Source organism: Chrysochloris asiatica, unplaced genomic scaffold (assembly GCF_000296735.1).
Source record: "Chrysochloris asiatica unplaced genomic scaffold, ChrAsi1.0 scaffold00061, whole genome shotgun sequence".
Lineage (NCBI taxonomy): Eukaryota > Metazoa > Chordata > Mammalia > Afrosoricida > Chrysochloridae > Chrysochloris > Chrysochloris asiatica.
In genome coordinates this window covers 2,720,765-2,731,292 of record NW_006408579.1, presented here as the reverse complement: position 1 = coordinate 2,731,292, position 10,528 = coordinate 2,720,765, and the positions used below count along the sequence as shown (strand labels likewise).

The 10,528-nt window shown below is 41.3% G+C and overlaps 1 protein-coding gene across 1 annotated transcript in view; it reads right to left on the bottom strand.

Annotated features, from left to right (window-relative positions):
• POPDC2 (popeye domain containing 2) overlaps positions 1-8,868 on the bottom strand; it is a 21,719-nt gene extending 12,851 nt beyond the window's left edge. Inside the window, exon 1 of the mRNA XM_006864151.1 lies at positions 8,378-8,868. Coding sequence (XP_006864213.1) covers positions 8,378-8,868 — 491 coding nt within the window. The remainder of the gene's footprint in view (positions 1-8,377) is intronic.
• Between the last annotated feature and the right edge of the window lie 1,660 nt (positions 8,869-10,528).

The following is a 10,528-nucleotide window of genomic DNA, read 5'->3' as shown; positions in this document are numbered from 1 at the left end:
TGAGCAAAATATTGAATAATGCATAAATCTTCAAAAGAAGAATGAAGGAATACACAGTCAATGGTGCCAAAATGAAATGATCATTGTTCAACCATTTCAAGAAGTAGTATATCATCAAGAGTTAATGGTACTGAAGTCCAAGCAGCTCTGAAGGCATTGGCAAAGAACAAGTTTCCAGGTATTGATGGAATACAAATTGAAACATTTCAATGAACTGATGCAGCACTGAAGGCACTTACTTATCTATGCCAAGAAATTTGGAAGACAGACACCTGGCCAACTGACTGAAAGAGATCCATATTTGTGCCCATTCCAAAGGCAGTTGACCCAATAGAATGTGGAAACCATCTGACAGCACCATTAATATCACATGCAAGTAAAAATGTTCTAAAGATAATTCAAAAAACAACTGCAAGAGTACATTAACAGGGAATTGCCAGAGGTTCAAGTCAGATTTAGATGAGGGATATCATTACTGAAGTCAGATGGATCTTGGGTGAAAGCAGAGAATTCCAACTTTCAGAAAGATGTTTACCTGTGCTTTATTGACTATGCAAAGACTTTGGACTGTGTGGATCATAACAAGCTATCGATAACACTGTGAAGAATGGGTATTTCAGAACCCTAACTATACTCATGAAGAACCTGTACAGAGACCAAGAGGCAGTATTTCAAAAAGAATAAGGGAACACTGAATGGTTTTAAATCAGATAAAATGTGTACCAGGGTTGTATTCTTTCACCATACTTATTCAATCTGTATGCTGAGCAAATAATCCAAAAAACTGGATTATATGAAGAAGAACATGGCATCAGCATTGGAGGAAGACTCATTAACAACCTGTAATATGCAAATGATTACAACCTGGCTTGATGAAAGTGAAGAGGACTTAAAATACTTACTGATGAAGATCAAAGACAGACCACAGTCTTCAGTATGGGTTGCACCTCAATGTAAAGAAAACAAAAATCCTTACCACTGAACCAATAATTAATATGATAAACAGAGAAAAGATGGAAGTTGTTCAAGAGCTCATTTTATTTGCATCCATTATCAACACTCATGGAAGTAGTTGTCAAGAAATCAAACAACATATTGCTTTAGGCAAATGTGCTACACAAGACTTTTTTAAAGTGTTGAAGAGCAACGATGTCAGTATGAAGACTAAGGTGCACCTGACCTAAATCTTGGTATTTTCAATAGCCTCAAATGCATGTGAAAATTCAACCGTGAATAAGGAGGACTGTAAAAAAAATTGATGCTTTTGAGTTATGGTGTTGGAAGATAATATTAAAAGTACTATGGACTGCCAGAAAAAACAAACAAATCTGTCTTGGATGAAGTACAGTCAGAATACGCCTTAGAAGACAGGATGACAAGACCTTAACTCTTGTACTTCAAACATGTTATCAGGAGGGACCAGTGCCTAGAGAAGGACATTATGCTTGTTTAAGAGGAGGGTCAATAAAAACAGGAAGACCCAAATGAGATAGATTGGCTCAGTGGAAGCAGCAATTGGCTCACGGGTAACAGTAATTTTGAGGACGGTGCAGGACTGGGCAGTGCTTTGGTCTGTTGTGTTTAGGGTTGCTTAGAGTTGGAACTGACTCAATGGCACCTAACAACACCACATGTGTATGACTTCCATTAAGTTGTAACTCCCTCTAAGTTATAGACCAGATTGTATCCATCTCTGCATTCTCAGGACTCCAAGAAAACAGGAGGTTCTCTGTGCTTTTTTATTTTGCAACTAAAGGTCCAGAAATAATGTAGTACATAGCTTCTTCCAAATAGACAAGGTGTACTCAGATGAACAGGACCCAGTCTGGACTTTTTTTTCTTTTATCCAGGAAACTCAACAGTTTTAGCTTCAGCCTACTTGCTAAAGTGAGTTATATGAGGTAAGGAGATGTCTCTATCAGGTCAGAGAACAGGTGGAGAAGATCTCGAAGTCCACTTTGTCCATTTGGAGGAAGCTACGAACCCCTGGTATGGCATTGTAGGATAAGCACTGGACAACTAATTGCAAGGTTGGTGGTTCAAGCTGCTCCTCAGAACCCTACACTGCATTTCTATGAGTTGGAACAGATGTGATGGCACAAAATAATGTGAGAAACGTTGTCTATACTAACAAACACTCAAGTAATCCATTCTGTACTCATTTTAGCAAGAGTGAGGTTTTCTTTATTCGATTTTGCAGAATCGGGCGCTCAACCCAGTAGACACTGGCAGACGCACCCGCACTTGGTCATTTGACAAAGAGTTTTATTAACCTAACTTGGAAAAAGCCCCTCCTCCATTTCCCCTTTACTGTGTACTTTGGAGTTTACAATCTTTCCCGAAAGGCACCTTCTAGACTCTACAGGGAGCATTTAGTTTCACCCCCTCCCCAAGTACTTCCCCTACTTCCTTGATGGGTGTATTCTTATTTTAAGAGTCTAGCAGGTCAAACTAGTCTGTCCTCTCCTCAGAGTTCCCTGTTGTCATGCCAACCTGCTACCCCCAAGATTTGCTGGATTCTGAAGATGAATCACCCCAACAGCTATTTCTCACAATAACAGTACATATCCTCTACTATTTTTAGAGCAGACTGTTCTCTGATATCTGCTTTTTCACTTCCTCTTTTTATTGTTAGTTCATTGTTGTCAGTATAGAGTCTGGCCTTATGTGCAAGAGAACAAAACACTGCCTGACCCTGCACCATCTTCAAGATCACTGGTATGTTTGAGCCTATTGTTGTAGCTGTTGTTCAGTGCCCTCTAACCTAGCTGTCATCTTCCAGTACATTGATAGAGCAATATTCTGTTGTGACCCATAAGCTTTTATTGACTAACTTTCGGAAGTAGATCACCAAGCCTCTTTTGTTAGTCTGTTTTAGTCTGAAAATTCTCCTGAAATCTGTTCATTGTAGGTCACCCTGCTAGCATTTTAAACACCAGTAGCATAGCTTCCAGCTTCATGGTAACCCTCAAGTCATCACAGTACCACAAACTGGCAGAAAGGTGAGTAATTAAAGGTGATAGCTTCCTCCGTGTTAAGTGCTGTTGAGTCAGTTCCAACCCATAGCGAACCCGTATAGGATTTCCAAGGAGTGGCTGATGACCTTGAAGCGCTGAACTTTGCAGCCAAGCACATTACTAGAGTTTTAGTTGAGCAAGCAGCTGTTCAACTAAAGACTATATTTCTCTCTCCCTTGCTACATGTAGTTTTTTTACTAAGTTCTAGCCAAAGAGATTATTTGCACTCTTGAGTCTTGCTCTTAATGAATGCCTATGTGGCCATACAAATTTCCGAAGACCATCACCAACTAATAAGGCATTGCATATTATCTGGTAACCTAAAATAGAAGACAGAAAGGGGCATAGGTCTCAAACCAATCTAAGATATGCTCATAGCTTCTGATGACAGAAAAACACTTGTTCCCTTAAGGCCAGGTATATAAACTGTCAGGTATATATACTTCACTGAGTAATGAAAGTATATAAGAGAAAGTAAAGCATCATGTTTTCCTGCTGTAGGGTCTTCATATATTCTGTCCCTTCCAGTTGGACTTCTTACCTCTCCCCATCACCTCCTCAGATCACAACTTAAACATTCTTTCTTCCAGGAAGTATATCTGACTTCCCCAGAAGAGTTAAATCATCAGTTGCATGCTTTTATCTCACTCTGCATCTCTCCCTGGAAGTATTTTGTCCATTATTAACATCTATTCCAGACCTTAATTCCTGACATTCTTGATAGATTTCAAGCTCCATGAAAGTAAAGATATGTTTTTATTTAATTTTGGATTGCCTAGCCCCTATCATGATAGTTTTAATAAACATCTGTAGAAGGAAAGAAGGAAGAAAGGGAGGGAGAAAAGGATGGGAGAAAGAAAGAAGGGAGAAAGGAAGGAATAAAAAAATAAGAAACACAAGAAAGGAGGGAGAAAGAAAGAGAAGAGCTAAGAAAGGAACTTGTGGCACTATAGAAGGGGACCAAAATCTCCAGGAAATGTTTCTCTAAGAAAAGAGAAGCAATGAAGCTGATGTAGCATATTTTGAATGCTCATGTTATCCCCTCAGGCAAGGAATCTGACCATCTAAGCAAGCCAGCAAGGAGTCATAACATCTGAAGAATGTGAGGGACATTTAATGAGCCCACATGGCTCACCGAAATCATTGAAATTGGTATATGGTGTCTTTATTATTTAAGTCTTCTCTTCCTTCTGGATCTCCTGAAGAACAGGTAACTTCCTCCTACACGACAGACTTAGACAGCATGCTGCCTACTCAGGAGCTTGTCCGTGTGGAATTTTGTGCTTTGAATTTTATATGAGAGAAACTCTTCATATAAACTCTCCATATAAAACTCCACAGCTAAACAGTGAAGTAAACATCGATCAAGTCACATCACCTTTCTGACTCTTGAAAGGGACTGGTTGCCCTTATTAAAATAAAGCAAATACATTCAAAACTTTTGAATTTGGAGCAGAGGACTCCAGATGGGTCAGCACATGAGACAGGGGAGGCCAGCACAAGAGTTCCCCACTTCCTGGCACAGGGTCTTTTTCTGCTACTTTGAGGTATTGGTTTCCTCACTGTAACCAGTCCCAGGTATAATAATTCTCCTTTAAAACTAGAGACTGTTAAGAGTCTAGAAGCCTCTTTCCCCACCTCCAATTTAGCAAAGTCGAGACAGGCTAGCATTAAAAAATAACAAAACAGCATGAACCTCTTCCTCTAAACCTTAAAACAAACAAACAAACAACAAGGAAACACATCAAAGTTATCTAATTTCAAACAACCCAATTAAAAATTGGAGTCCTTGTGTGGTGCTTTGGGCTAATGCATCAGGCTGCAAAGGCATTTGAACTATAAGATCAGTGGCTGAAGCTCACCAGCTTCTCCTTGGAAACCCTATACAGGGTTGTTGTGGGTCGGAATCAACTCGACAGCACTTAACAACAACAACAATTAAAAAGTGGACACAGGACATGAATAGACACTTCACCAATGAGGACATTCCGGCAGTCAGCAAACATGAGAAAACATTCATTAGCTATTACAGAGATGCAAAACAGAACAACACTGAAATAATTATCTCACACCAACATTAATACCAAAGTCCAAAAAAACAGAAAACTACAAATACTGGCAAGAGTGTGGAGAGTCTGGGACTCTCTTACATTGCTGGTAGGACTGTAAAATGGTTCAACCACTGTGGAAAACACTATGGCACATCCTTGGAAAGTTGGAAATAGAAATACCTTATGACCCATCAATCCCTCTACTTGGAATATCTCCACAAGAAATAAGAACCAAGACACGAGTAGATAGATGCACACTGATGTTCATCACAGCACTATTCACAATAGCAAAAAGATGGAGACAGCCTAAATGCCCATCAATGAAAGTGTGACTAAACAAACCTTGGTACATACACACAATGGAATACTATGCAACCTGAAGAATAATGATGAATCTGTGAAACACCTCTTAACATGGATGAACCCGGAGGACATTATGCTGAGTGAAATTAGTCAATCACAAAATGACAAATATTGTATGAGACCACTATTGTAAAAACTCAAGAAAAGCTTTTCATACTATAAGAAACATCTTTGTATGGTTACCAGAATGGGAGGGAAGGGAGAATAATTCACTGACTAGAGGGTAGACACATACATGTTAACTTGAGTGACAAGAAGGGCAATCTACAAGAAGAGAGAGGTAGGCAGAAAAATAATAAAGATTGGTGAAGACACAGGGAGGAATGCAAGGACTAAAGGGGATGGAAGTAAATAGTGATAGAATCACAAGCGTGGAGCAACAGGGTTCTGTGTGTAGACACATGGACAGAGACACAGGCTGAATGGGTATGGGAGGTATATATATCTATATATATGGTGATATATCTATATATTTTAATATATATGGTATATATATATATCTATATATTAATATATATGGTATATATATCTATATATTTAATATATATAGTTAAGTGCCGTCGAGTCAATTTTGAGGAGCGGCTAGTGAGCTTGAACCACTGACCTTGCAATCAAACCAACTTTACAGTCCAGTGCCACACCAGACTCCATATCCATATATATTATATATTCCACAAATACATAAGAATTTGAAAGAGTGTATTCGTACCTGGGTAACACAGGGAAGAAGTAGGACAACTGTTGTTGTATGGAGGGGATTGCAATCATTAACATGAAACAATGTGTATGATTTGTTGAATGTAAAATGGATAATCTTGGTCTATAAACCTTCATTCAATTCACAGTAAGTTTTTTTGTTGTTGTTGTTTAATTGTCTAATTTTTGACTCAGATTTTGAATGCTAAGTATACTAGGAAAAGCCACACTGCGGGGCAAGCTTTTCTCACGCCGTCACAGGGAAGCGGTCTTATACGAGTCCACAGTAAATCCATCAAACAATGATACTAGATCAGACAAGAGCCATAATATGGTTAGAACATATGAGCACCCATACAGGGCACTTCTCCTGCCCGCCCCAATTCCCTCTTTGACAAAGGAGCTATGAGGAGCAAATAACATCACAGATATCATGAATGAGCAAGTCCCCTACACTGTCCTTATTTTAAGCATGGATTTGTAGATGGGAAATATTTTAGCAATAGTCACACTGACATTCTTGTATTTACAATTGTATTGGGTTACAAACAACTGCATTTGTTTATATCTTCCAGTTCACTCATCAATGAAATATCTCCTAGCACAACTTCATATAGCTCACTCAACCAAATAAAAGTAAAACATACTTATCATACAAGGGAGCTTCAAAAAGTTCATGGAAAAATAGAATGAAAAGATAATGGAATTTTTCCACAAACTTTTTGAGGGCCATAAGTATATATATTTGGAATATGCTACTTGATACATAAAGTTTATTATTAATATTAATAGACATTTTAATTAATATTAATTGCAGTAGCATCATTACTATGTTTGTCAAGTTTGGCATATTCCCTTGTGTGATTGATGGTGCAGTGGTTAAGCAGTAAGCTCCTAACCAAAAGATTGGCAGTTCGAACCCACCAGCTGCTCTGTAGGAGAAAGATGTGTCAGTTTGCTTTTGTAAAGATTATTGTTAAGTGCCAGTTCCAACACATAACAACCCTGTATAGGGTTTCTGAGGAACGACTGGTTGGTTTGACCCACTGACCTATGGTTAGCAATTCAGTTAAGACTTGGAAACCCTAGGTGGCAGTTCTCCTCTGACTTATAGGGTAGCCATGAGTCAGGATAGACTCAATGATAATGAGGTTGTTTAGGGGTTTTGGCTGTCAGTCTTAACTGGTTTCATTTTTTCTTGAAATCAGAGCTTTCTGATTACTAGTTACCTTTTCTACCACAGTGTCCTGGTTGTAAGAAAGATAAAACAAAGTGGAGCCTGGAGGGAGGGGGGTAGATTGAGAACAGAGCATTAGAAATGCTTTACTTCCTTTATGCAAACCAACTCGTGGATATCCTGATTAAGTTCCTTATAGTTTGATGCTAAGACCTACATACAAGTCCAAGTAGGGCAATATGTCACAGAAGCCCAGTTCCCCATCAGGTATGCAGGACAGGGCCCACGGGGTTTGCTCAGGAGACATTGACAAATAGCCAACTCTCATATCCAGGTTAATTCACCACGCACCGATCCTAAGACCACTTCTGCCAATGTTGGTCAGCCTTCTCTGAAAGGGTGTCAGGGTGTCTCCACTGAATCCTCAACAAGTGTGGGCGCCACTCTTCTCTCACTACCTCTCAGATAGACAGCAGTTGACTCCTGTTGACCACAAGAATCTCAATGGGACACCAGAAATGGAAAAGTGGCTAAGAGAACTATTTCCATGACACAACTGTCTGGATATAGAATGGCTGGGCCATGCAGAGTCTGTCCAGGCTCTCCCTAGAACAATGAGGCTGCTTCCTAGATGCCCTCACAGAAAACAGGTGTCAGGGAGAACCCTCTATCTCTAGAATTTTTCCTTACACATAGTTGGCAGCCAGAAAATGTTTATTGAACATAAATGAAAACAACAAATTAATCTTATAGAAGTGTTCACTTTTCCAGAAGCATTCCCTAAAAGACAGAAATACTGCTGAAGCTTAGTCATAGCACACTCATAGGGGTGGGTGTGTAGGGGGGTGTGGGGGTGGTCATTTCACACCAGGGCTCTAGAAACACTCACCCAACACCTCCCAGCAGCAGGTATACCCATAAATCCTTACCAACTAAGAAGATGCCTCATGATTTGGTTTCATCTTGGAAAATGCTAAGAGGAAATATGCCCACACTTAGAAAAATCCATTTTGTCTGCTTGCACTTGCCACATCCTTCTCTCAATGGAAGGGGACATGAAATGGAAAGCTTACCGGCCAGCAATCAACAAGGACAGGCGGTTGATAGGTGTCTCACCCTCCACAGCATAGGTCTGCTCAGTGGCCAGGGCCAAGACCTGCTCCTCGCAGCAGTGGACTATCTCCTTGTATGCCTGCAGGGGCACCTGCAGGGGCTGGCACAGTGTCTTGTAGAGGATAGTGAACTCCACAGGGAGGGTGTCCTTGCGTAGGCGGTATACCAGGTGCACTAGCTGGAATAGACAGGCCACCGCCAGCAAGGAGCAACCCAGGACGATGTCCAGGCCGCAGGCATTGAACCAACCCCACAGCACATAGCACAGATAGCCTGTGCCCAAGAATCCAAAGAGGTAGAAGCAACCATATACCCCGCTGCCCCCCATGAAGCCCAGGAGCAAGAAGCAGTTGGCCATATGGTAGAGTGCCCCTTCCATCTCTTGCCTCCAGTTAAGGCACACTGGCCTCTGCCAGAGGAGCTGGCCCACTCTGCTGCTACCCTCGCTCATCTCCTGGCAGATTCAAAGTCTTGCTGAGCTCTAAAACTGTCTGCAGAGGGGATACTCAGAAAACAAGTTGAATGTCTTCCCAGGTGTCTTCTCACCCCCGGCTTCTCAATACCAACTCCTGCTTTCCAGGGAGGAATGCTTCCGGTGACTTTGGGACTGAATGGCAGAGCATGGTACACTTCATGGAGAACTTTAAAGCTCCTCTCTCGTGCTCTGTTTATTTCTAGGTTTCTCTTTCTGCCTCAGCAAAGCTCTGCTTCTCCCCACAGAGTTCTGGCGGCCCTTCTTGGCTCTAGACTTCTTGGGACAGTCTTCAGCGTTAGCTCTTAGCAGAAAAACTAAAATTCCCCATGAAAAGGTAGACCGTGGGACTGAAGACTTCAGTGGAGCATGGGATGAAGTGACCACATCCTGCTCTCTGTTGTCCTCAAGCCGAATGAAGCGAGTCCAGCGCAGGAGGCACACTTGTGTTCCATTTGGAATGTGTGTCTCTTGGCACCGGAAGGAAGGGTGACCCCAGATGGATACCATGTTTGGAATTGGAATCCACGAGGTATTGGCAGTGAGAAAAAACAGGCCAGGCACACAGGCAAGCGGGCAGAGTACTTGACATACCTCTGGACAGGACAAGATAAGACTTGGGCAAGAGAAGCAGACAGGAAAGGGACAAAGGAAAAGAAAGTAAATAACTCATCACCTCAGGCAGGCCACTGTCCAGAACTCCTATAGGACAGTCAGGAGGCTTTTTGAGGTAGGAGGGCACAGCAAATTAGAAAAATACGAGACTCTCATCAGAAAAAAATCCTACCAGTGAAAACTGGAAACTCCCTTTAAAGCCTTGTTGAGTCACATTGTAAATATCATTAGGCATTTATGTTTATACAAAAGTAGCTATGCAAAGAAACTTTTAAAATTCTAGACTGACTTTGTCCTGCATATATCTGGTTCTGTTGTGTTGTTGTTGTTAGGTATACTGGAATTAATTCTATGTAACTAAGTACATACAACTGCCACATAGAGTTTTCAAGGCTATAGTCTTTATGGGAGATCACCAGGTCTTTTCTGCCACAGAGGGGCTGATGAGTTCAAACTACCAACCTCTCAGAGAGCAGCCAAGTGCTTAACTATTGTACCATCATGGTCCTTATATCTGGATCCAGTAATAGTTAATACAATGAATATAGGTTGCCCAGATCATCACCCAACCCAACCCATATTGCTTCTTGGAGGCCAGGATGACCAAACTTCGACTCTCATACTTCAGACACATTGTCAGTAGAGACCAGTCACTGGAAAAGGATATCATGTTTGGTAAGGTGGAGGGTCAGAGTAAAAGAGGAAGACCCCCAGCGAGATGGATTGGCAAAGTGGCAGCATCAATGGGCTCAAGGATGGCAACAGCTGTGAGGTTGGCCCAGGACCAGGCAGTGTTTCATTCTGTTGTGCATAGAGTCGCTATGAGTCGGTATCGACTTGATGGCACCTAACAACAACCACCACCACACATTAAGCATCTACTAAGTATACAGATCTGGAAGTGGCACTCTGCATATATGGTTGGCAGTCTGTGTCAGTGGGTTTCACATCCATGGGTTCAACCTACCAGGGTGCTAAAATATTCAGGGAGGTAGAAGCTCTAAAATCACCCAAGCAGTCCCTT